Raw genomic sequence first — 26,789 nt, 5'->3', positions numbered from 1 at the left:
TGTGTAGCTCCATGAACCTGGCCATGAAGGAACTTGGCCCACCCAGTATCCCCAGGCCTGGACAAACACGACTCCTACCCTCCCAGCACATCCTGGGGCAAAAGCTGAGGAGCTGGGGCTGGGAGGAAACAGTGCTCCCAAGGTGTGGCCCGGCTCTTCCGAGCAGCCCTGTTCCCATGGTCTGCTCCAGTGTCCCGCTATGTGGACCTTGGTAGACTCAACCAATGATACATCCTCAACAAGCCCTCCCACTGGCCATTCGGGCCTTCCCTGGAGGGCCCTTGAGTCAGTCCTTGTGCTTAGACATAACTGGTGCTGAAGCAAATGTATTGGATGATGAACTTGGCATGGTCCCTTCTGCTGCTCTAACTACTCACCCAGAGAAACCACCACCTGGCCCATGTTCCCTTCAAATGGGGCCAGTGGCCACGTGGACTGACCACAGCCCAGCATGCAACAGGGGAACATGCCATGGGTCTGTCCTTATTCTCACAGGAGGGACCCAGTGGTCTATTACCCCATGCAGCATGAAATACTCATACGAGAGGAAGTAATTGTCTCCAAGAAAGAACAAAAGAGCAAAATTTCCAACAGGTTGTCCATTTCTTCTCCATGCATGTACATCCCTCACCAAGAAAGCACTTACTGCTCAGAGCTCACCTGGTTACCAGCACTGTATTTGTAGGAGACAATTATTCTCTGACCACCAGATGATGCGCCCCCCCCCCAACTCCCTGCTCCCAGCAAGGTAACACTTCCTCTGACCAGGGGTGACTATTTCAGGGTCAGGTCCTAATCACACCTGAACCTAGGGATCTCCTCTGGGAATCTGGCTTTGGGAGAGAAAAACAGAGAAACAGACAGACAGCAGACCTTTTGTGTAACCAGAACTTATCACTTCAGTGTGTGTGTGTGGGGGGGCGCATTGCTAGTAGCCACATTTGCCCTAAAGATGGGGAGCACATAAAATGGGCCTGCAAGGAGGAAGGGTGGGTGGCAATCAGGGCAAAGCAGAGCGAGGGACAGGGGAAAGAGAACTGCCAGGCTCCTGACATTTTCCCCTCCTAGGCGTGGCAGCAGGTTTTGTTCTGGGAGCCACCCCAGGATCCCCTAGCTACAGAAGGTTTAGTTACCTGCCACCAAAAGCCCTAATTCATGCCCTTTCAAAAATAGGCATTCTTCCAAGAGCCAAGGCTCAGGGAGATGGGCAAGTGCTAATGTCAAGTGCGGGAGCGTGCGAGGACCTGGGAGTGAAAGCTGGGCCTGGGGTCCAGCTGCGGCAGAGTCTTTCATTCACAGCAGTTTGATCTGGCACTTGGTTCCTTTGCATTAAGGCATTCTTTAAACACTTTCTTAAAATGTAACTCCTGCAGGGAGGGACAAGTCATTCATTTACTAATGATCCTGGTGCCATTTCTGACTGGTTGGGAGTGGCTGGCTGGACCGCCGTGTGGAGAAGGGTTCTGAGGCCATCTCTGAGCTCATTGGAAGGTGTGCAGCAGGGGTCAGCAGACCTGGGTTCTTATCCTGGCTGTGCCAGGGCAGTCTCCTCCCCATCCTGGCCTCAGTTTGCTCAGCTATAAAACAAGAGGGTGGGCCCAGCCCAGATATTTGCAACCTGGGTCCCATTTGGCTGTAGGTGCCACCCCATGAGCTGTTTTCTGACAATGACTTTCATCTGCCTGATGTTTGTGCTATAGACAGTTTCCTATCTAAACCTTCAGAGAAGGCCCCTCAAGGACAATGAGAAAAGAAAAAGAAAGGAAGGAAATGACCAGAGGGATTTAGCCTTTGGCCCAAGGAAACCTGGGGGACAAACAAAGGGAGGCCAGCCTGAGGCCTTAGTCAGCAGGCTTGAGCCCAAATACTTGCACCTTCCACATTCCAAACAGAACCAGGAGCCTGGGTACAGGACCCATTGCCCCTAGTCACAGAGAAACCAACAAGACCACAGGGTCTGGTTCGCAAAAAATAGGAGGCAATAAGGGACATCATTTAATTGCCAGTTTACAGGAGGCTAAGGACCCTGGCAAAACCCACTTCCCTCTACAATTTCAGAGTGCTAACAGGAACTCCATCCTGTAGAAATTACTACCCTCGGCCGGGCACAGTGGCTCACGCCTGTAATCCTAGCACTCTGGGAGGCCAAGACAGCCGGAGGATTGCTCAAGGTCAGGAGTTTGAAACCAGCCTGAGCAAGAGCAAGACCCATCTCTACTATAAATAGAAAGAAATTAATTGGCCAACTAATATATATATAGAAAAAATTAGCCGGGCATGGTGGTGCATGCCTGTAGTCCCAGCTACTCGGGAGGCTGAGGCAGGAGGATCACTTGAGCCCAGAAGTTTGAGGTTGCTGTGAGCTAGGCTGACGTCATGGCACTCACTCTAGCCTGAGCAACAAAGCAAGACTCTATCTCAAAAAAATCCAAGAAATTACTACCCTCTTGGAGCCTCAGTTTTCTGACATTAAAATTGGAACATAGTAAAAAAAAGCCTATCCAATGAGTATGCAAACACCTAGAAGTAAAGCAGTCTCAGAAGCTCAGTTAATGTACTCAGAAAAGAGGCAAAGATGAGAGAAGTGACCAGAGGCTCTTCCTGTTGGCTGAGTCATTTGAGGCTCCACACCCCCAATATCAGAGGAAATAGTTTTAAATGGACACTCACCCCATATCAAATATAAACACAGATAGTCCTTGACTTAGGATGGTTCAACTTAGGATAATTTCAGCTTTACAACAGACATAGCTCTATTGCAAGTCAAGGAGCATCTGCACAAGCATTTCTGCTGTAAGCAGTAAATTTTCCTGAAAATCTTTGCATTCTGCAAAGCCACGCCCTAAAAATAACAGGATTCATGGGAAAAACAGAGTTGGTGCATATCATTCAACACCTGTGGAACCTTGTTGCCAGAAGTTTTCCAAAAACAGTAACAGGGGCACTCACTTCTTAGGAGACCATTCTCATCAAAATTCAAAACACATGCAGGGTGTCACCTGCACCTATTGTCTTCTTACAGGACAATGCCCTTGCAGCTCCTTCATCTGCACTCTCAGCTGCCCCTAGACTTGCACTAAGGAAGTTGCATCTGTAGCTTTTTTTTTTTTTCTGGTTCTTCATATATTACTCTTTAATCATGAGAAAGTGCATCCTGATCTATCAAAATACAAACATACTGGGAAAAATTGCAAATGAGCCAACACAACTTTTCCATATACCAACATCATTCCTCTGTTTATCACTTACAGAGATAAATGTTACAGCACAACAAATGAATAATATGAAGCATAAGACAATCATTATGTGCTCACAGAAAGTCTTAAGAGGTCAGAAGATCTAACTTACAAGTAGTTTTAAAACATAAGATAGTTTTTCAAAGTTTGTACTTTTAACATTTGAGTCAAGCTCATTCTATTAATTAAAAATAGTCACACATTCTTTACAGCTCCTCTCATTAAGAAGTGGAATTGATTTCTCCAGCCCTCATATCTACGCTGGCCTTGAGACTTGCCTTGACCACCAGGATGCAGCAGAAGTGATGTTAGATGGCTTCCCGGGAAGGCCTCAAGAGACCCTGCAGCTCCCCTCTCACCCCCTTGCTGCCTGGAGATCACCACATAAGGAGGCCCAAGTTGGCCTCCTGGGGGGTAAAGGACCACGCGGAGAGAGAAACCCAGCTGACAGCCAGCACCAAGAACTGGACTGGTGAGTGAAGTCACCTTGGACTTTCCAGAGGGCTGCAGTCACAATGAGTGACCACAGGTAAGACCAGCCAAAAACCACCCAATCATGAGCACATAAAATTACTATCGTTTTAAGCCATTAAATTTGGGGATGGTTTGTTACATAGCAAAAGCAAATATAATGTGACATTTTGTAGACATTTCACTAATTTGTTAACACTCTGATAGTTTTCCCAGCTTGGGAGCCAATAAACCTTTTATGTAGGTCTTAATGACTCTATGGGCCCCAGAGAAGGGGCGAAACCAGCCCTGAAAGTGGCAATGTCTCCAAGGACCCCACTGGGATGGAATTAGTCAGGGACTGATGAATAATCCAAACTCTGGGGAAGGCAACATGTAGCAGCATGTACATCATAAGACTATCGTCCGATATGTAAGACCAAGGAACTATTCCTAACATTCAAGCATCTCTTGAGGGAGACAGAAGGCTCTCTAACACTCCTAAACCTAGGCAAACCCGGGTCTTTCTGGCTATGGTAGACTCAATAATAGTCCCCTGGGACCTATGAATATGTTATGTTACCTTCCATGACAAAAGGGAGTTTGCAAAGATGATTAAATTGAGGATCTTGAGATGTGGAGATTATCCTGGAATATCCAGGCAGGCCTTATAAGAAGTCCTTCTACAAGGATCCTTACAAGGTGGAGGCAGGAGAGGAAGGGACAGTGTCAGAAACAAAATGTGATGGTGGAAGCAGAGGCTGGAATGAGGGGATCTTAAGATGGAGGAAGGGCCATAGCCAAGGAACGCAGGTGACCTTGAGAAGTTGAAAAAGGTAAAGACATGGAAGCTATCCTAGAGCTCAGAAAGAGCACAGCTCTGCCAACACCTTGGTTTTAGCCCAGAGAGACCCATTTTGGACTTATTTCTGACTTCTAGAAATGTAAAATAATAAATTTGTATTGTTTGGGGCCACTACATTTGTGGTCATTTTTATGACAGCAATAGGAAATGAATACACTGGATAATTCCTCCTGCCTATGAGAATGTAATTTGGGATGTTTATTCATAATAACAATAACAGCTAATAATAATAGCTTCAGTGTCTAGTTCATGCCTGACTCTCAGTATTTTTTTAATAAAAACTCATGTAATCCTCACAAAAACCCTATAAAGAAGACACTACTATACTCCATAGTTCACAGATGAGAAAACCGAGCCAGGGGCACACAACAGGTAAATGACACAGCCCATATGTGAACCCAGGCAGTCTGGCCCCAGATCCCACATTTAACTACTACACCTCCCAAATCAACCTAACAATGGGAATAATAAAATGACTGACACTTACTAAGCACCCTCTGTGTGCCAGGCTCATGCTAAGCACTTTACATACACTCTCTCACTCAATTCTCACAGCGCCCCAGTGGAGCAGGGATTATTAATTACCCTTGTTTACAGCAGAAGAAATTGAGATTCAGCAATGTTAAACCCAGATGCTAAGCACATCTGAACCCAGAAGTGTCTGAGCCCCAAACGCAGGTTTAACCACATGCCCTACGGCCTCCCTCGTCCCCCTTGAGGCCCAGATGGCTGAGAAGAAGACAAAGATAACTAGCGCAACCACGTAATTCATCTTCCAAACTGGGATACTTGGAAAGTGAAAGGTGTCACTGTTAATAATTTCACTGGGACAGGAGGTATAAACTAGAACTATTCCAGCAAATCAGGACAGATGGCCACCCTAAAAATAAGGGGACTAAAATCAAGACCCAAACTCTGCAGTTCTAAGTTTCCCAGAAGGGGTGCCATGGAGCAGCTGCCAGCCCCACAGGACATCCCCAGCTGCCAGGTCACGGTCAAGGCTGAAAGAAGAGGGGTGGTCCTGGCAGAGCTCAGAGCAGCATCTGCAAAGCTGCAGGCTGGGAGTCATTTGCAGCAACAGGAATGCAGCAAGGCTCCACAGAACCTCCTTTGGTGGGGCCAGTCTCATTTCTGGGCATTGCCTGCACTTCCTTGGTCATCTCCACTCTCCCTGCTCTCTCGGGGATGCCCAGGCCCTGGCATCCCTGCCACATGCTGCTCATTCATTAAAAGCCCCTGATTCCTCCCTGCCATTCTAATTATGCACAGAAGTAATGAAGAAGCTTTCTCCCTTACCAAAGGGAACTATTTATATGACAAGAGAGCATTTCGCCCCCACAAGATTGAGTCGTCACTCTAATCCGTGTTGGAATCAAAGCTGCATCTCTTCCAAGATTGCCTGAGCTCTGCCCACCTCCCCTCCAGCTTGGCCCACTCCTGAGCATCCATGTTTCTAGAAGCGCCAATCTGGAGTGGGCAGAATGTGGATGCCATTCCCCACTGCTGTGTGCCCTCATGTCTTGCTGACTGATACTCAACAAACAGTTAAGACATGTATTGAACACCTACTGCATGCCCTTACTAAGAATATGGAAATGGAAGACACAGTCCCTGCCCTTCTTGGGAGAAAAGCATTGAGAGAAACAACACAAGGTTTTAGGCTCCATGACTGATTCATATCACAAGTGCAGCATCGACTGGCTGGGCAAGTTCTGGAATTTGTCAAAGCCCTCAATTGTCTCATTGGCCAAACGGGGTAATAAAAATACCAACCTCATAGGGTTGTTGGAAGAGTCAATGCGAAACACACATATAAAGCCGGCATCTAATAGGCACTCAATAAACACTAGTTGCAATCAGCAACAGTTAAGTACCAAAGGCTTTGGGGCCACACTGGCAGATCTTGCCCAGATGGATGAGTCCATGAAGGCTTCCTGAGAAGCAATACTTGAGCTGAGTTTTGAAGGATGAGTAGTAGGAGTTTGCTAGACAAAGGAACAATGTCACGGGCAGAGGGAACTGCATGTGTTGAAGGCCAAAAGCGGTAACAGGGCTCTGGGAAACACAAGACACTGTGCAGGGGCATGCACAGGGGAATTTGGGGACTACCATGGCTGCAGACAAGCTGCAAAGGCAGGTGCTAACTCAGAAGTGGGTCCCATGGCCAGAACCCTAACCAGGATTACCCAGAGCACTGCCTTGACCTTTTCTTGGTTTCTTTAGGGGCCACAGTCAGTGCCCCTCTGCTTCCATCTGTAGGTTGGTGGCCATGGGAAGTGGGGCAGCCACACTCTCCCTGTCAGCCACAGGCTCACGCATTCATTCAACACGATTCCCGAGGGCCCACGATGGGCCAGGCATGTGCTAGGAAAGGCTGCACAGCTCGACCCCTGGGCCCGAGTCCAATAGCCTAGGTCCCAACCCTCATTCAGCCCCTTGCAGCTGAGTGCTGCTAGGACTGGCAGCCGTCTCCTCGCCGAAATGGGGGTAACAGGGCCCCTTCATAGAGTCATCACTCAACAACAAACAAGGTCAGTGCTAAATCAGATAACTCAATATTCCCAGGTTTCAGCATACGCTAAGTCTTCAATAAATGTCAATGTTTAAAATGTTTATTTTTATTAGGATTAACCACCAGCATGGTAAAATATCCCATCACCAAAGCTCGATGCAGAGGCACCCTCAACCCAGGCAAAACTGCATGCCTGCCATCCCTCTCCTCAACCCCCCGCCCTGGAGAAAATGACACAGTTTCCACTGCCCACACTGGTCACTGCACCGACTTGGTCACCAGAGGGGCTACCCCAGTCAGAACCGCTCTGTGCCTCCCCCAGTTGACCTCATCCTTCTAGGGCTCCCATGTCAACCCACTCGGGTCATGGGGGAGGAGCAGGATTGAAGGTCGTCTCAGCCTTTGCTGTCTAACACTCCAGAGACTAAAGGGGATTCACATTTTATAAATTAACTTATTTAAATATCCTATTAAGGAAATTTACACACACACACAAAATAAACCGAATAGTAATTGAACCACCACGTCCCATCACCCAGATTCAACAACTACCAAAATTCTGCCATTCTTATTTCATCCCCGTCTCCACCCACTCACCACCCCTCCCCCACTCAACTTGAGGGGGAAGATCTTATAGCCAGCCTTTCCATTGCACCCCCCTCTCTGGACCCCCACTGCTCGCAAGTCTCAACACAGTCTGATATCTATGCCACATATTCTTCTGCACCAGGAGCACCCTGGAAATCCACCCCTGAAGCACAACCGTTTTTATGTCCCTAATAGGATGGTGACCACTGACCACATCCACAAGGACTGTAAAGGGTGGTGCCCTGGAATCAGATGGCCTGGGTCCCAGTCAACACTTCCTAGATGTGTGACCTTGGGTAGGTCATTCAACCTGTGTTTAGATTTACCACCCAGTCAAAGGGGAATGCTGGGAACAGGTTTGTTGTGAGGTCAGACAAGTGAAATAATGCATGTTCGCTGCCCAGCACAGACCGTGCAATGCGAAGACCTTAGAAATAGAGGTGTTGGGGGAGGGGTGAGCAGACTTTGCTCCTAGTGATACTATTAATATTCCCCATTTCACAGATGGGAGCCAGAGACAAGTTGAGTTGGCAGGGACAGCCTGTTCTTCAGGTTGTTCTGTGTCCGAAGTCTATACACCTGGAATTCTCACCAGCCACCTTGAACTGCAAGTGGAACTTCACTGGAAGTGAAGAAACACACTCTAGAACAGACCCAGGAGAGCAGTGACAGGTGGCCCAGCACACCCAGTATGTGCTTCCTCATCCTGCACGGGCTCTCTCCCAGTACTGAGGAGAGACAACCACACCATGCTCCAGCGTGTGTGTGCGTGTGTGTGTGTGTGTGTGTGTGTGTGTGTGTGGCGCAGGCATGCTGAATTTGATTTTACAAGACAAAACAGTATTGGGGGGTGGGTGCACATCCCTGTTCACTCTTCTAATGTGACAAATCCTATGCTCAACCGTGCATTTGATACAACCACCCACTCTTTATCTCAGCATGAGAGACAAGAAACTGGCTCCCTAACTCTCAAGCTTTAGCAATTCAGACGCCTCTACTTATCCTAATTTCTTTTTTCCAATTTAAAGAAAAAAGTGGGAAAAAATGAGTCAATTCAGTTGCTGAGTGATGTTCAGACAAAGACAGCTGCCAGTCCATCACCGGCGTTTGCCAGCTGAGGAAGGGCAGGGAGGGGGGCAGATTCGGTGCACATTTGGGCAGGGCCTGGGCTCTCGGTCTCCACCGCCTCTCCCAGAGTGAGCCGTGTCAGGATCCCCCAGCCCCCACCCTGCACTCCCCTACCACTGCAGTGCCGCGTGGGGAGGCACCTCCCAGATCCGCAGGAACAATGGGGCTGGGGAGGGGGCAGGTGCGGCTCTGAGCGCAGCAGAGGGTGGGGGCCGCCAGCACCGACAGCAACACAGGGAACGCAGCACGGCTGGTGACAGTAAAGCCGCTAGACTCAGTTTCTCTGGCTTTGGAGTCCCCGCAGAGCCGAGCGCTCCTTTCTTGGCTGGATCCCCCTTCCGTCCAGGCATTTTAATTTCATCCTCCCCAGGCGGGTCGCTCGGGGAAAGCTGCCGGGCCGCGCTCCCCTCCGGCCGCCGCTCCCGCCGAGGCCCTGCAGGTCAGGGACGCGCGGCGCCTCGGTGCGCCCAACTTTCCTCACTTGGGACCCACAGGAAGACCGGAATCCTGGCCAGCCCGTCCCCTCCGTGGACGAAGCTTTGATTTACAGCCCGGGCTCCGAGACCTGCTCCTCCTCTTCCCGCAACCGCCTTCCCTGGTCCTCTCCGGCTCCCCCACCCCTCTGAGCTCTACCACGCTCCCCAAAGAAAGCGGCCCTGGCACCTTTGCAAAATGTGAGTGTCCGTCCTCGCACTGGGCCCCTCCCCTCGCCCTCGGCAAGGAGGGGACAGTGGAGCCCCCGCCGCTTGTCCCTTCCCCGGCCCAGAGAATCCCTGGGGATGGGCGGGGAGGTGGGTGGGATGCCATTTGGCTGCAGCCCCCACTGTTGGCGAGTGTCGGGCCCGGCAGGATGGGATGAGAGGACAGGTCCAAATCTCAGATTTCTTCCAGGCGACCGCTCGCACCTCGCTGAGTCACGAAAATTAGTCGCTAGGTGTACCCGGCCACCCGGCCGCCGGCCCTTTACCGGCAAGCGCTGGCTGGGCGGTTCTCACCCGCACTCGCACCCGGCCCCGCAGGAGGCGCCACCCCGCGGCAGGGACGGCCAGCGTGCCCCAGCTGGGGCTGCGGTCCCCGCTGCAGTGTCCGCACCCCGGGCCAGGAGCGCAGCACGTAACCGGCGGGCCGTCCCCTGACCCCCCAGCCCCGCCGCGCTGTCGTCCCCAGTGTCCCCCCGTGACAGCAAGATGGGGCGGGGGCGCCCACTTTTGCACAGCCCGTGAGGGGGCCGCTGGCGCGGGGCCGAGCGCGCCTCATCCCTCTCCTGCCCCGCCAGCCGCAGCCGCAGGACCCGCACCCTGCACTCACCACGGGGCCCCGCGTCGCTGCCACCAGCCTCCTTGTCCGCCATAGTCGCGCAGCCCGGCCCGCGAGAGGAGCCTCCGGCGCAGCGCCCGTGCCCGTGCGGTCCCTGTCCGCGTCCTCGATGGCGCTCGGGCCGGGTCTGAGCCGCCGGGCAGCCAGAGCACTGCTCTGACGCGGCCGCCGCGGCAGCCCGGGCTCCTCCCCGCGCTCCTCCCCGGCCCGCCCCGCGCCCCGCCCGCCGGGCCCGGGCCGGCTGGGGAAGGCCGGGGAAGGCGGGCGCGGCGAAGGGCCGGGCGAGAGCTCCGCGCCCCGCCCGCCGGGAGCCGCCCCTGCGAGGCCCGGCCCCCTCCTCACACCGGCTGGGGGACCGAGCTCCTGCCCGAGCGTCCGCCGCGGGAGTGGTGGCGCGCCCGGGCCCGCGGCTCGCCCAGCTGGCCGGACGCAGGCGCGGCGGGGGGCCGATTTCAGGCGCTCAGGCCCCCTGCGCGTCCGCTCCTAGGGAGGCGCCGAATGGCTGGGCCTGAGCCCTTCAGCAAGCACCGCACACACGCCGCACTCTCCCGGGGACGCCCGCTCCAGTCCCCAGCAGTTTCTCTCTCTCTCCCCCAGGGGAGCGGTCCAGGGCCCGCGCAAAGGCGCGCTGGGCGGACCGGCGCCAACAGCATCCAGGCCGCAAACCCAGGACCTGCGCGGGGGACCGTGCCCAGGGCATCGCCGCGGGATCCGCCTCCAGGCCGCCTGCGGGATTCCATGGCAACTCCCGACCCAGGGAGGCGCTTGCCTGGGAGGCTGAGTCGCGCCTTCCATATATGGGCTCTAGCCGGGCCCTCCTTAGGAGTCTGAGAATAACGGCATCAATAATGCAAGGCTTTAGCGGTGAATGATTCATAACCCTTGTCCTCCGGCTCCGCCACACACACGCGCCGCTGGCACCTGTTTAGGCTCGGCCAGCCTGTCTTGGTAACGAATAACGACCACCGTTATTGGGTCCTTTCCAAGTGCCTGGCACTATGCCTGGTGCTCCAGTGTTTGATCTCCGTTCCTCCTCATAACTAACCTGTGCAGACGAGGAAACTAAAGGTCGGTAGAGTTAAGCCACCGTCCCAGTATCACACTGCCAGCGAGTGACCCAGCGGGCATTCCCGCCCAGGTGTAACCACCAGCTATCCCGCACTTCCTAAGATGGATGGCATCTCCCAAAGGGCACCGAGGGGAGGCTTCATTGTGCAGCCCCATTATGGATGACAGGGTGGGCAGAGAGCTGCTTGGGAGAGCCCAGGGACCAGTCTCTGCTCAGAAGTGACAAGTTCAAAAGATGAAATTTGTCTTCTGGCTGCCTGCCTTAAAAATCCCAGATACAGCCCCTGACTGTGTGTGAGACCACAGTCAAGTTACTTGACCTTTGTGAGCCTCAATACCCTCATCTGTGAAATGGGTACAACAGGAGAACCCACTTCATAAGACTGAAGAGGATTAGATGAGATGATGCGCATAGCACACTTGGGATCTAGCACACACAGTAAACAGTCGCAGGCATCTTTGTAACAGCGGACAAGGGCCAGTTGTGCAGGGCAGTGGGCAGTGGAGGGTACATGGGAGGGGAGACAATGTGTTCCCACAGAGCATCCTCTCCCCACTAAGGCTGCTTGCTTGCTGAAACGACACTCTGCCATCTCCAAGGAAGGCCCAAGAAATATTTTCAGGGAATGGCCTGGAGGCCAGGAGCATGCGGCCCCAAACACAGACCGGAGGAAGGGTTGACGCCGTTGTCGCAGGCAATAGCCGGGCAGGCTCGGGATGCAGTGGGAAAGGGCTGGTCCAGCCCTTCATTGACCCCACAGCTGCCTTCCCAGTTCTGCTCACATCTTCCCACTGAGTGGAGCTGGCCGGGCTGAAGCCACATGGGTTAGAACAGGAGAGGGCAGGGACAGCCACTGGCGCTCTGTCCACTGAGTAACAGTGTCACATGGACACACTCGAACAGCAATGCCACAAAGAGCTTGTGATTAAACATGGTCACTTGAGTCTCTCTGTGCTCAAAACCACGCTGGGCTTCCCCTGTCTACAGGAAAAAGCCCTAACTCTTTAGTGTGACATGCAACACCTTTGACAATAGTGAGCCCCAGCCTTCCTCTTCCGCAGGCTCTCTCCCAAGAAGCCTTCCTCTGCCGTGGTTACAATCTGCTTCTCTCTCTATGTTTGGCACCCCCTTCACTTCCCTCCTCCACCTGCCCACATCTGGGCATCCTTCAAGGCCCCTGTCCAACGCCACTGGCACAGGAAAACCTTCTAGAATTCCGCCCCCAGTGCCGGGCTCCCATGGTATGCTACGCACCCACACACCTTTGTTTTCTCCTCTCTACACTCTCTGCTGCCAGCTCAGCACGCAGAAGGCTCCTCTGTCTGCCTGTGGGGACGGCCACCTCCACACCCATGCTGCACCTTTCTCCAGGCTTCCAGACCTCCTGGGAGTCTCCTCGGGATGTCCCTCCCCCAAGCCCCTCCCACTCAAGGGAGGCCCAGCCCGTCCTCTCCTGCCCTCCCTCCTGGGGGCCGCATCTCTGTAAAGGCAACGCCACCCACCAGCAGCCGAGCCACCTGCCTGAGCCTCAGCGCAACACTCCTCCGTCCGGGGTCCAACCAGGTTCGGTCAGTCTCCAAGTCAAGCGTTGCCCAGCGGGCCTCTCCTCTCCCTCCTCTGCATCCTCACTGCCACCCCCATTGTCCAGATGCCTGTCACCGCTCCCTGCCCATGTGTCTGCCCCAGCCTGCTCCCTGCTCCGCTGCCCTCCTGTCCCACCCTTCCGACAGACTTTGTGAATCTGGTCTGCCCTGGCCTTGCTCCAGCTCCAGCTCCCGCACCCTGAATCCTCCCCGCCTCCCCCACACCCCTGCCTCTCTGGGCTGGAATTTCAAAGACATCGAAAGTCACTTGATGCCTGGATCACCCATCCCTCATCCCACCACCCCAACAACCTGGGGTGCACTTCTGCTCCTCAGCATGGACCACCAAGTCCAGGAAGCCTTTCTTGCACCCCCACATGGGGCAGGGCGCCTCTCCTCAGTGTCCTGGTGGCACCGCGTTCCTCCCCATCATGGATCTGACCCCGGGGTTGGCCTGTCAGCCTGTCAGAACCAGCAGGAACCCCACAGCCCCCCGCCCCTCAGCTGCCTGCTGTGCAAAGGCCTTGGGCGCCATCTGCCCCCACGGAGCCCCTCCCCTCAGCTGCTGCGGCATGAGGGCGTGTGAGGATGGGAGATGGCATGCAGTCCCCAGTGCTGGGGACAGAGAGATGAACAGTTGTGATTTTCAGGGGAGCATGAAAGGCAACACACACTGTGCCTCGAGTTTGCCCTCACAGTTTCACCCTTGTCGCACTAATTACCGTGTGCCCTGCTGAGCACTCGTTCCACCAGCAAGGGGCTGTTGTGGTCTCACCTAACTCTCAGGGTGGCCCTTGCCACCTCTTATTCAGACATGCTCTGGCCATCAGCAGCAGGGCTGGGGTTCAAGGCCAGGCCCAGTTCCACGTCACTTTCATCGGGGAAGGGCTCCCGCTTTCCTCCCTGGACCCAACAGCAGCCAGAATGAGATCATGTCACTCTGCTGCTACCAGCTGCTACATGAACTGGCCTCCTGATTCCCAGTGACCTTGGCTCCCTCCACCTCCCATCCCCCCAGCCCAAACACACTCAGGCAGCCCTGATTTGAATGTGCCAAATCAGGTCACACCTCAGGGCCACTGCCTGGGACATATCCCCCAAGACAATCATCACGTGGCTCACTGCCCCCAGACCACCTTATCTGAAACTGCTGCCTCACCCCACTAGGAAGGAGGCCCCCGAGAGCAGGGCTGTGGCCGCAATGCACCTCTGCACAGTGTGTCTAGAACAGCACCCGGCATGTGGCAGGCACTCAGACGCTTGGTGCCCGACTGGCTAAATCAGTCGGTGACACAGGAACACAATGGGCTTTGCCCAGGAGGGAGGACAAAGCCCCCCAAGCGGAATTCTGGCTGACACTAGGGGACTCACATGCCTTTCTGCCACCCCAGCTATCTCAAGGTGTGCCGGACTCGCATGAGGATGCCCTGCACCAAGTTCCCTCAGGATCCCCTCCAAAGACTCCTCTGCCCAGTGCTCTCTGTGGACACACCACAGCACTGTCTGTGCAATGTCCCCTCTACCCTCTGGGCCATCGGGGCCCAGGCTGTGGGCTGTGATGGTGGGTGGTGAGACTGTTACACATCTTGATTAGACACCTGAAACCCAAAAAGTGACCCAGCCCAGAGCCAAGTCACCACCTTCTAGTCCCCTGCATGCTGGTCACTCCAGGCTCGGGGGCCTGCCATCAGGACCCTAAAGAGCCACTGGTTTTGCCAGGTAACCCTATCTCCTCCTACAGGTCTCGGCTTGGATGCCACTTCCTTCAGGACACTACCTGGCCCTCCAGGACAGCATGAGGCCCTTCCTCTGTCCTCTGTGCCCACCCCCTACCTGCCATGCACTCCTATGGTAGCCCTGATCACAACTCTGAGGTCAGCATTATCATTAAGCCCATCGTACAGATGACAAAACTGAGGCACAGAAAGGTCTCTGAGCTAAGAAGCTACAGAGCAGAGACCAAACCTCCGAGATGAGAACTCAGGCCTTTCCAACTTCAGGTTGCCCATCTCCCCCTCTAGCCGCGTTGTCCATGCAGTGCCTAGCACAGAGAGCTAAATATGGAAGGAAAACAGCTCCCTCAGCTGCAGGCTGTCCTCATCCTCTCCGGGACCCTCTCCACCCACTGACCTATACACACTCCCTGCCAGCAGACACCCTCCCTGCAACTCCCACCTCCGTCCTGTCAAGCCATGCGACAGAAGCCAGAGCCCAGAGGCAGGCCCGGCTAACTCCACCAGCCATGACACACTGTCCCCTGTACCAACTGCCAACTGTGGAAGGGGCAGACACACTGGACCCTCTGGGTGGTGGGGGCGGCAGCCGAGTCCTCTGGCTCCCAGCTCAAAAGACACTGAGAAACACTTGCTGGTCAGGAGCAGGTACACGCAAGGTACAGCAGGAGGGAGCAGAGTGGAGGAGAGCATGGGCTCGGCTGCTCCCTGCCCCTCAGGGGACCTGGGGACACACCTCTGTGAGTCTGTTTTGTCACCTGTAAAAAGGGCCCAATAATCATAGATAAGATAATTATGGGAGATAACATATGTTAAACATTCTGTTTAGGGCTGGGCTACATAGGCGGCAATTAATATGACTTACTTAATTTACATATATGGACCACAAAAATTCCTTCTCCTTGTGTGCTATGAATTACAGAATGGATCTAGGTAAAATTGCCTTAGCTGGTGAAGATACATAGAAGACAAAGGAGTGAGTAACTTTTTCTTTTTCATGATAATTTTTAAAAAAATTTTTTAAGTTTAAGAAACACTGATACTAGTTCAAATCTGAACCTCTACAAAGGAAGCATCCTATAAAAGCTGCCTTGCAATTTATGCTGTGCCACCAGAATCCTGCCTATCAACCGCATATCATAAAAGTGAGTCCTTTATAACACGACCAATATTCAACATGTGCTAAAGCAACATAAAAACTAGCAGGGAAAGCCTGGACATAGGTCAGACCCCTTCATCTCCAAACGTCAGTACATTGCAAATATCAAACCTTTCAGCCGGGTCCTGGTGGCCAGTGTATACATCCTCTCCCCGCCTTGGTTTTCCACCCCATCTGGTGTGAATCAGCCTCTCCATTAACATTCCAAAACACACTTCACATATACAACATGTGCCGCCGCGTGACTCTTCCAGGGAAAAATGCAAGGGCCAGAGGAAATTATTTCTCCAAATATCACAATCACTCAGGCCTGCAATGTAAACTTAAGAGATGCCTTCTCAGGTAATGGAGGGTTATCCAAATATTTTTCGTGTTTCTAACAGCAAAAGATTGTCTCTGCTTACTTTGTCAGCAGCATTCTCAGCCTGCTCAAACTCTGGCCCTGTAGACCTCTGGTTCATTAATAAGACAGGACATTCCAGGAGCCACATCTCCAGGAGGACAATGCAAAGGGAGGCAAGGTTCAGAGAAGGAAAACTGAAATGATCGCATGGCCAGGAGAGCTTTCACACGGGCTGCAGCGAACCACAGACTACAAGGGCCAAAGGTTTCATATTATAGAGAAAAACTACTTGCCTATTCTTCAGCCCACAGCCCAGCGCCTGGCTCATAGCGGGTGCTCGTAAATGTCTGTGGAAGAAATGAATGAATATTCCAGTAAAATAATGGAACTGGACTGGAAACCGGGGCCCAGAGAAGCTAAATCTCTTGTTCAAAGTCACATTGTGACAGAGCTAGGGCCAAACTCCAGCTTGACTCTTATTGTCCCTCTCTGCAGAAGGCCAAGTGGGAGATGGCTCGTTCTAGCTGCCATGGATTGGTGATGACTGCTAGGGCCCTGCACAGATAGGGCAGGAGGCCCTTTCCAGCTCCCCGGATGTGAATGTGAGGATGGATTAACAATGCCTGCCCCCAGGAAGGCGTGAGAACTGTGGTATCCAGGGCATGGTCTTGCCCTTCCTGGGACCCCTTGGCCTCTGTGATCCCCCCTCTCTAGTTTTCTAGAATTCCGTAACAGGCGAAGACAGCATGGTGCACCATGCAAAAGTAAATCTGAGTGCATCCGGCCACCTACAGCTTCAATCAAATGCCAGGAAAGGCCTCTGAAAAATCAAATCTCCCTTAATCATGGCACTGACCTGGTCACTTGCAATCCTAGAGCTGCCTATCTAGATGGTTCTATCCCATCCCAGGGGTGTTTGTGCATCCTAGATAGAGGCAGGCTGGTGTGCCTCTGGGGCTGCACAGTTGTGTGCAGTCTTCCTGGTGGTAAGAGCATCGTCACAGGGTTTGCCTGGAAGAGAGATGCAGGCAGCACTCGGCTGAACCTGGAGTGACAGTGTTATCTGGGCCAGAAGGCTGAGAGCTTTGGCAGCATCATCAAAGAGCAATGCTTGAACAAGTCTCCAAAAACAGCAGAGTTAGGAATGTACCAATAAGACACCATCCCATTGCTACACTTCTCAGGGAAACCAGTACTACTGGGGGTGACCCCTGCAAGAATGAGCCCAAATGTTGTCTCTTTGGGGATCACTGGGTCACAGCCCTGTGGAAGCTGGGGCCAGTCACTTGTCCCTGGGCCTCAGTTTCCTCATCTGTTAAAGCAGGTAAGCTCTTCCCTGGCTTACCCTTTGCTGTCGTCTACTTCTACCCTGTATCACCTGATTCACCTTGAAGGGCAACGCCCTGACCCCACCTATGATTTCATGTCATATCATGCCACCCTGTTTGTCCATAGCACTTACATACTTCAAAATCATTTTGCATATTTATATTCTGTGAGCCTTCCCACTAGCACTTTCCACTGTGGGCAGTGGGAAGAATGAACATTTATCAAGTGCCTGCTGTGTGCTAGACATTGCTCTGGGACCCTCACATCTATTGCCCCATTCATTTTCGCAGCAATGTAGATGAAAGAACTATACTGTTGTCCCCATTTTACAGATAAGGAAACTGAGGCCTGGAGATAAAGTACTCAGCCATAGTTATCCAATGAGCAAGTGGAGAGAAAGAATTTATCTGATCTCAGGAGAACCATGTACTGAGCCAACAGATCCATGTCTGTCATGCCTCCATCTGTGAGGGGCCACGTCCCCAGCACCTCACTCGGCACTTAGCACATAACAGGGCCTCAAGAAACGTGCTGAGTGAAAGAATGAATGAGCAAATTGGGAGATAGAATTACAGTTTACAAAGCACCCTCACACCTCTCCTCTTGCTTGAATCATATAACTGCACTGGGAGGGAAGCATCACTACTCCTGACTTTTTTAAGATGAGAAAACTGAGACCTTGAGCAACCTTGCCCTGATGTGGTAATTCTATGGGGCTGCCTTAAGCCATTCAGTTTTTTTCAAATCTTCTGCTTTATTTAAAAGTTGTATATACATTTTATATTCTATTCTACAATATAACTGCGCTTGTTTTCGAAACAAACCTAACATATTATTAATAGATTTCTATTATTTTTTTTAAATGTTTTATTGTGAAAAAAATGTCAAGCATCCACAAAAATAGAGAGAATGTAGCAACAATGAACTCACAGGTACCCATCACTCAAATTACTTAATTTTTAAAAACCAACTATTGAAGTGAAATTGACTCTCCCAGGAAGAAATAACAGTAGCTGTCATTACTTAATTTTCACAGTCCTCCCTAAGAAGTACACACTCACACTGGCATCTGTTTCAGATGGGGATGTGGAGGGAGGTGAGGTCCAGTCACTTGCTTGCAGTCTTGGAGTCCCAAGGGGCAGAGCCAGGAGTCACCCAGGGCTGGTCTGCTTAACCACCAAGTGGCCCTGCTAAGAGCCCTGCAGGTGGGAGTAAGTGCTCTAAAACCAGTCAAGAAAATGGGTCCATTTTTGTCCTCTTTCTTTTAAACCTAAAGTTTGCATTAAAGCCACACAGTTTCCAGAAGCATCTTACTCCTAGTCAGCCAGGACACCAGGTCAGCCCTTCATCCTCTCCCTCATCATTCTCATTCTTTCTCTCCTTCCATGAGACTGTGCAGGCCCCCCACTGTGCTGGGACTTAGAGTCTGACTGGCCCAACCCTCAAGGAGCAGCCTGCCTTGGTGAAAAGGAGAGAAACCAGGAAGATCTCAACAGCGGCCGTCATGTCTGAAATTTACAAGGAAATCGCTTTGGGCCTCACCTACCCTCTGTCCCAGCCATCAGGAAGCAAGGGAAGAAGGCAGGGAGCAGAGTGGTTCAGGATGTGGGCTGGGGAATTAGATTTAATACTTGGGCTTGAATCCCAGCTCCATCCCTCCCCTAGCTGTGTGGCCTTGAGTGAGTCACCAAACCTCTCTGATTCACTTGTAAAAGAGGGTTGGTAAAACTCCCATATACTGGAGCCATTGGAACATTACTTTAGATAATGCTTGGCCCAATTTCTACAGCAAAGTGAGCTCCCTATCAACAACGGCCATCATAATTGGCATTACCCATAACCCAATCTCTAATATTAGAGTCCCGGCTTGCCCGAGTGTGGCAGGAGCTTTGTAAAAGAGTGTACGCATTTTCTAGCCCACTAGGATGGTTCTCTTAACAGGTATTATTACAATATTTCCTTGGAAAGTCTGTAAATATGGTAAATAAAAAAATAAAAATTCTCAGCCTTCCCTGCTCAGCTGGCCGAGGGATGCTGGCCATGTGTGAGAACAATCTGGCAGTCAGTGGAGCAGAGACAAAGACGCCCTGTTGTTTCTCAGGCCAGGGCTGGCACGCTGGCACGAATTCCACGATCCTACAGGGCAAACCCACAGGCAGCACAGCCAGGATGGCTGGAGCAGGGGCTTCGGTCTCGGACAAGGCTGGGTGTCGCCCAGCCTCTCTCCAGGACCTCCTCCCGGAAGGGTGCAGACCAAGAGGACCCCAGACGGACACCAGGCACATAGCAAGCACTTCATGATCAATGATGAGAGACCACACCTGGTCTCAGGATCCCTGGCTCCAAGACCGGGCTCTGTCATTCGCCGTGTGGCCTTGGGTGGGTCACCCCGCCTCTCTGAAGCCCAGTCTCCCCATCTGTACCATGAGGATAAAAATCATCCTTATTTTTCTCGCCTCATCCTGCCTGTCACAGACCTGGCGTGGAATCCCAGCTCTGCCACTTCTTAATTTGTGATCTTAATTATTCTTAGCCTTATTTTCCTCATCTGTGAAATGGGAATAATTATTGTACTGACCTCCTACAGCTGTTATGAAGATTGAATGAGGTAATGTGTGTGAAATGCTTGGTCTGGAGTCTGGCACATAGTAAGTGCTCGATGACAGAGAACAGGCACTCCTTGGTAGAGACTGGCTGTGCCACTTACATTCTAATAACCCTAATAATCAGTTCCCTTCTATGTCTGCTCATTTTCTGCTGGACACTAAGCCAAGCCCTTGCCTACCTCATTTCACCTTCCCAAGAGATCCAGCCTTGCGCCCACGACAGGGAACATCCCTCTTGGGCAATATGGTAAGTCCATGAGCCAGGCCTTCCCTGCCTCCCCCTAGCAGGGGTCAGCTACATGCAATTTTGTCTCCAGTGGCTACATAGCCAGGTAATGGCCCAAAACTGCTCTCCCAAAAGCCTGGACCTGCACCTGAACAGTCTTCACCTGTAAAATGGAGTAAAACATGCCATCCTAACCCCTTAGCTTGCCATGAGGATGGACAGCACTAAGATCTGGACAGAGGTAAGAGGGTTAAATTAAAAAAAAAAATTTTTATTTCATCCCTAAAAAGGTTTGTAATTTTCTCCATTTCCTATTTTGTCTGATATCCTGATAAAGTTCTGATAAAGTATGGAGCAAAAGAAGAATTAGAGAAAAAAAATCAAAATATTAAACTTAAAAAAGTTAAGTTTCTGGTTTTCACAAACTAAAAGAATTGAGGACAAGAAGAAAACTAGACAAAGAAATAGGTTGCATCAATGTGATCTAACAGTTGTGTGTGTGTGTGTGTATGTGAGTGTGTGTGTATGGGCATGTGTCCTTGTGTCTCAAAGTTCAAGAGCTGAATACTCAAGCCACACAGAAATATTCCCAAGAAGAAATAGATAGTTAAATAAACACATGAAAAAAAACGATCAATCTCATGAGTAATTTGTGTGTGCCTATATGGTTAAACACATAGTAATAGTGTTTAACTATAGTGTTAATAAACTATAAAACAATATCTAATGATGAGATAAATGGTGACATTTATACTTCCCATACATACATAGATAGTTCCATCCTAAGCTAAGTGGCTTCATACTTTGGAAAATCATATGATAACATTTAAAATGCTTTGACCAGTTAGTCCTTTTCTTAGAAATTTCTTCTATGTCAAAAGGAAACAACTTTATTTATCTACATATTTTAAAATGTTAACTGATGCAAGAGTACCATTGAATAAAATTACCAAACATAAACATGAAGGTGGCAACATGGGAAAAAAGCAGAAAAAGTATCCGTGCACAATGACTGAAACCACTGAGAGTATGCCTGCATGTGGGCAGATACCGGAAAAATCAAACAGTTGTGCTAAGGTGGAGGGATAAGGAGGGAGGCTTTTGTCTTTTCTGGGTTTCCTTTAAGGCTTTACAATTCTTTTCTATTTTATCTCCCTTTTCCTCTAAAGCTTGTCTGGAGACCCACGTCTCTCACCCCCAGGGAAGGACAGGGAGCTGTGCCCTGCCTCAACCACTGCACTGGCTCTTGCCATCTGATTTGGTTCCTAAATTATGTGGTTGTTTCTTCAAACTGCAGCTCTGAAAATAAACTGGATGGTGTGCTTGTGAGATCAGAGGCAAACAAGCTCAGGCAAATACTTGATTAGAGCAAACACATTAAACTGCGTGCTGGGGCCAAGGAATTTCACATTTGGACACGAAATGTCAGGCCCCACAAAAGGCCTTCTGAGGCCCCAAGAGTGACCTCAGACTGGCTGCCCTTCCCTGAGGTTGCTTGCCTTGGCACATGGACACTCCCTAGGCACTGCCCCTGTGGAGTGGGGCTCATTCTACCCCCATCTCCCAAGGCCTGTGGCCACCACTCAGCCTGTTCTGGGTCTCATGCCCCTTTGGGAATCTGATAAGTGCTCAGACTTTGCAAACCCATTTTGAGGGGTTTATAGATCTACATGGTGAAGGTTCATTCACTATTCACTCATCTGTGCACTAAAACAAGCATGGATTAATGGTCTATTATGGACAAGGCCATAAGGATAAATATTAATACAATGGGAAAACACAGTCCCTGCCCTGAAGGAGGTCACCGTCTCAGGGGAGACAGAAAACAAGAGAATACAACTTCCAATGAATTGAGGTTGGGCTAGTCCTGGTATAAAAGTGTGCCAATATCCAAAGCTAATATTTATTGAGCACTTACTAGATGCCAGGCATGTTTCTAGGCCCTCTCCACAGAGTATGTAACTCATTGTGGATTAAGGTTAATTCACTTAATCTTCCAACAACCTTAGAGATAGGTAGTAGCATTGTGCTCATGTTACAGATTAGGAAACAGAGGCACAGGAAAGGTTCGATAACTTGTTCAAGGCTGATCAGCAAAGGAGTTCGAGACCTGGGACTCTGATCAGACCTGCGCACACTGGCGCACAGCCTGCTAACTGCTTAGCCAGGGCGTGGGGGGAGGGAGCTGACCAGCAAGTGGGAAGAGGCCCCCAGGCCTCCTGGGTTCTCCGTGTCGATCAGCACGTCGGTGTTCTGGGTTGTGCCTGTGTTTCGTGAGCTGAGCAACAGCATGAGTCTCCCAGGGGAAAGCGGCTCTCGTGTGGGCTGACCCTTCCAGGTCTGAGTGACAGGGCTGGGGGTCAGACTCGAGACACCGGAAATTGTTTGCTTACGGCCATGCCGCGTGCACCCCCGTAGACAGCCTCTACCAGGGTCACCTGACCTCCCTCCAAATGCCCCTTCCCTCCAACAGCAAAGGGTGACAGGGAGGCTCTCCAGCGTTGGATTCATCAAGTCCACACACACTGGATGAGGTCAGACAAATGCAGAACCACATTAAGAGACAGATTGTCTGTTAGGCTGAACCAAGAAGAAAGAGACAGTAGAGGTCAGGGTTAAAAGCACTAGCCTAGGTTTGATTTCTTGCTATGTGACTTTGGGCATTTCTTGACCTCAGTTTTTCCTCTGTAAGATGGGATAATAACTGTACCCACTTTATGGGGATGTTACAAAGATTAAGTGAGTTAATACATGTGTGTAGACCAATAGCTGACACATAGTAAATGCCAATGAATGTTAGCTACTATTGATTATAGACTGAATGATCTATTAGCATAGCTATATATTCAGATAAATACAAATGACACCTATTATCTATTCCTCTGTCTACTAATACTTATATATGCATTTAAAAGACTGGAAGGAAATACACTAACATATTAGTAGTAGTAATCTTGGCATAGTAAGATTATGAGTGATTTTTATTTTTTCTTTGTACTTCTCCCCACCCCACCCCAACATTTTCAACAGACCACATGTTTTTCTTTTGTAATGAGAACAGAATCAATAAATGATTCTTTAAAATCAAATCAACAGAAGTGGGAGAGGTGAGTTAGAAACAGAGGATGAGGTCAGAAAGGCATGTTTCAATGCTAGGTGCCTAATACCGTTCTGGGAAGTTACCTCAATGCATGGATTCCAGTCTCTTAGGAAGCCTCCAAATCACCCTTCAAATCAACACTCGCATCTTCTTGCCTTCTGAGAAATGTTGCTGCCTTCACTCACCATTGCCCCTCACTTGGTCCCTTCCACTCTGCACATCTGGGCCCCCTCCAGGCAGTGCCCTGTGACTTCTGGCTGCTATGTATGGACCATCTACTACGTAGCCAGCTCTGGGATAGCTACTTCACTGGGTGACCTCTGAGCTGAGGTCCAGGAAGTCAATGACTTGCCCAGGACCACTCAGTCAGGAGGTGACATGGCTGGAATTCAAACCCAAATCACTTATCACATCAAGTCCAGAGCTCATCTTACAGGACAGCCCAATGACACACAGAAGTCAGGGGTTACAGGCATATGGTCTGAGGCCAAAGGAGATGGTTTCTATTTTCTGGTTAGGATCCTTGCCTGTGGATCATTTGGGGTGCTAACTGTGTGTAAGTGTGTTTGTGTGCACATGCGTATATGTGTGATAGTGTGTGTGAGAGAGAGAGAAAAAAAAAGAGAGAGAATATATTTATAAAATAAAATGTTTTTCACAAACTCTGAGAATAGATAGCAACACATAGAGCTTGCTCGGGTTTTTCGAACAATCAGAGAAACTGAATTTAAAGCCAAGATAATAAAGAAGATGAACTCAGATGAATAGAAAATAGAAAAGTCTGATCCTGTGGGATGCTTTGGGATGGAAGCAGACCTGAGCTGATTCTAGATCCTTGTTATTGGCCATGGAATCCTGGAAGTTCAAGGTCAGAAGGAACTTTGAGGTGATGTTGCTGAATCTTCAGCTCCATGTGGAAACAAACCCCTTCTGTCACACCCCAGCCAGCCAGGGTGTTTCAGTATCTCCCCGAGAGGAACTCAGTACCTGACGAGGTAGCTCATTCTCTCATCTCAGAGTGATGTCAGCAGCTCCTCCTCTCATACGTGCCTTCCCTTTTATCTTAGTTCCATCCTCTGGAGTAATGCAGGATAAATTAGCCCTTCTAGCCAAGAAAGTTTCTGTATCCATTAGGATATCTCCAGCTGCAAGTAATAAATAATCCTGACTCAATAACAAGCAATTTCAGAGGCAGTTCTACCTAGTTCCACTGTTAGCTTGACCTCAGCAGGGCAGCAAGATGGCGGCTGCAGCTCCATGTGTCTTGTGGAGCCAGGAAGCGTCCAGAGGAAGAAGACAATACATCTTCCTGTGGGTCTTTCTTCCCAGAAGCCCCCAGCCGAGCTCACCTCAATGCTCATTGGACAGGACTAGATCACATGACCACTCTAAAGTCTGAACCAATCGTGGGTAAGAAAAATTAGCTTAGGAGGATCTGGTTTTATCTCTGAACTAGGGGCACAGTCACCATCCATGAGGACAAACAAAATCAAGGTTCTTTCAGCAAGGAATAGGGGGAAATGTCGAATAAACAACAGTGACTTTGACAGTGTCCAATTCCTGGTTTACAGAATGGAAGGCATTTCCTGAGGTAGACATTGGTGGTTTGTGTCTACCTACAATCCATTCATTCCCCTTCTGCTGTGGCGGCATCTAGTTTTGCTCTGAGGAAATCACTTCTCCTTGAGACCCTCAGTCCAGGAGCTCTCCAAGGCCTGGTCGATCAATTTCTCTAATGATTGTATAAGCTGCCCCATATCCTTCTAGTACATTCTTCTTTATAGCATCAATAGCCAGACCTCCTCTCTGTTATTTGCAGCCAAAGAACTCTAACCAGCCCATCAGATTCAAGGGCCCCGAGAGCTTCACGGCCCACTCTCCTGGGTTAGTAGCAGCCTATGACAGTGCACAGGGCCCTGGAGTTTAGAACCTAGAATCGAGAGTCAGAATCTGGATTCTCAGCAATTCTCTGACCAGCTGTGTGACCTTGGATAAGTCACTCAACATCTCTGATCAGTCAGTCCCTGGAATCTCCTTGATCTCAGCAGGGATTGGCAATAAAAAAAACACATGAACGTGCCCATCCAAGTCAAGAAATCTCACTGCATTTGGGGGTCTTGATCATAAGCCACAAGTCTACTTGCTCAACAAACTATCAAATTTGAAATCACGTCACCTCTCAACACCTCAGTTCTTTCATAGCATCACCCAGGGTTTTTTTCATAATTACACAGAATTATATTTGTGAAATACTTTCTACTCTGTTAGTGTCACAAAATGCAAGGGATCGATATTCTCAGTATCTGCTGGAAACATTAGCTTATTTACCTACATGATAACTAAATAACTAATATTAAATTATAAACATATGTAGTGGTCCCCTCTCCCTCTTTCCATAAGGATACTTCTGCATGCACACTTGGTGCTTGGGTTTCTGTGATATTTATGGAGATAAAGGATTAAACATATGCAAACACACACAACTGGATAAGCTGGAGACTAGGTGGATATACTGGGGAAAGAGAGCTAACTCTCATAGAAGTTAAAAAAGAAAAAATTAAATAAATTTTAAAAAACAGCCTCCATCTAAAAGGTGAAGGTAGAAGGGAAAAAAGGACAGACACTAAAAAAAAGTTTGCACATATGGAAAGAGGGGAACAAGATGTTGGAGGCGGCTGTCATGAACGTCTCCCTTTGCATTTTCTTAGAGACTGCAGGAAAGTTCTAATTTACTTCCCTTTGTTTTGAGATGTTGTGCTGATCTTTGGAGGCAGCACTGTACTGAGGCTGACTTGAGTGACAGCCCAGTTTTCTACCAGTTACATACAAATATTTCCTGAGCTCCTCCTGCGTGCCAGGCACTGTGCTAGGCTCCAGACACGCCCTGGCTCTTGTCCCCGTGGAGCTCGTGGTGTAGCGTAAGCAGCTTGGCCAGTCCCCTGCCTCACTCTTGCAGCCTGGCAGTTGCCAGACCCTACAGACCCCCAGAACTGCTCCTCTGTAGCCCACAGGCACCTCCTCAGGTCTTAGTTGCACCCTCTGGAGTAATGCAAAATAGAGAAATCAGTTTCTCACCAGGATTACTCTGTCAGTTGGTCTCCCTGCCCCTGGTCCCAACTCCTTACCCCCAATCCATTTTCTACACTGCTGCCATAGTGGTTTTTCTAAAATACCTGATAATAATCTGATCATGACTTGCCCCTATTTTGCATCTTGCTCTCCTCCTCCTCCCTTACAGGGTGAAGTCACAATGCCCTTGCTCTCCAAGAAGCCCGCAGGGCCTAACCCGTGACCCTCCTCCCACATCCTCTGCATCCAATAAGCCTAAATTTCCTTCCGCTGCCTACAAAACCCACCATGGTCCTCTTTTTACCTTAAAACCTCCTCTTGCTCTTTCAAAACTCAGCTGGGCATCCCTCCTCCAAGAAGCCTCCCCTGGGGATCTCTCGCCCTCGCCCCTACCTTAGACAAAGCTCTCCCTGTCCCCTTTAGGGCATTTCTCTCTTTGTACTCGGCAGTGGCTTGTGTCTGTCTGTCCCTGATAC

At 50.3% G+C, this 26,789-nt stretch overlaps 1 protein-coding gene across 5 annotated transcripts in view; it reads right to left on the bottom strand.

Annotated features, from left to right (window-relative positions):
* HSPA12A (heat shock protein family A (Hsp70) member 12A) overlaps window positions 1–26,789 on the bottom strand; it is a 145,523-nt gene that overhangs the window by 47,685 nt on the left and 71,049 nt on the right. Inside the window, exon 1 of one of the 5 annotated variants that reach the window (XM_012774793.2) lies at window positions 10,088–10,264. The exons of the other annotated variants lie outside the window; for them this stretch is intronic. Coding sequence (XP_012630247.1) covers window positions 10,088–10,130 — 43 coding nt within the window. The 5' untranslated portion in view covers window positions 10,131–10,264. Of the gene's footprint in view, window positions 1–10,087; window positions 10,265–26,789 lie in introns of those variants that run through there. 5 annotated transcript variants of the gene reach the window in all.

Source organism: Microcebus murinus, chromosome 14 (assembly GCF_040939455.1).
Source record: "Microcebus murinus isolate Inina chromosome 14, M.murinus_Inina_mat1.0, whole genome shotgun sequence".
In the NCBI taxonomy this organism is placed as follows: domain Eukaryota; kingdom Metazoa; phylum Chordata; class Mammalia; order Primates; family Cheirogaleidae; genus Microcebus; species Microcebus murinus.
The sequence above is the reverse complement of the archived record's forward strand: the minus strand, read 5'-3'. Positions and strand labels throughout refer to the sequence as shown.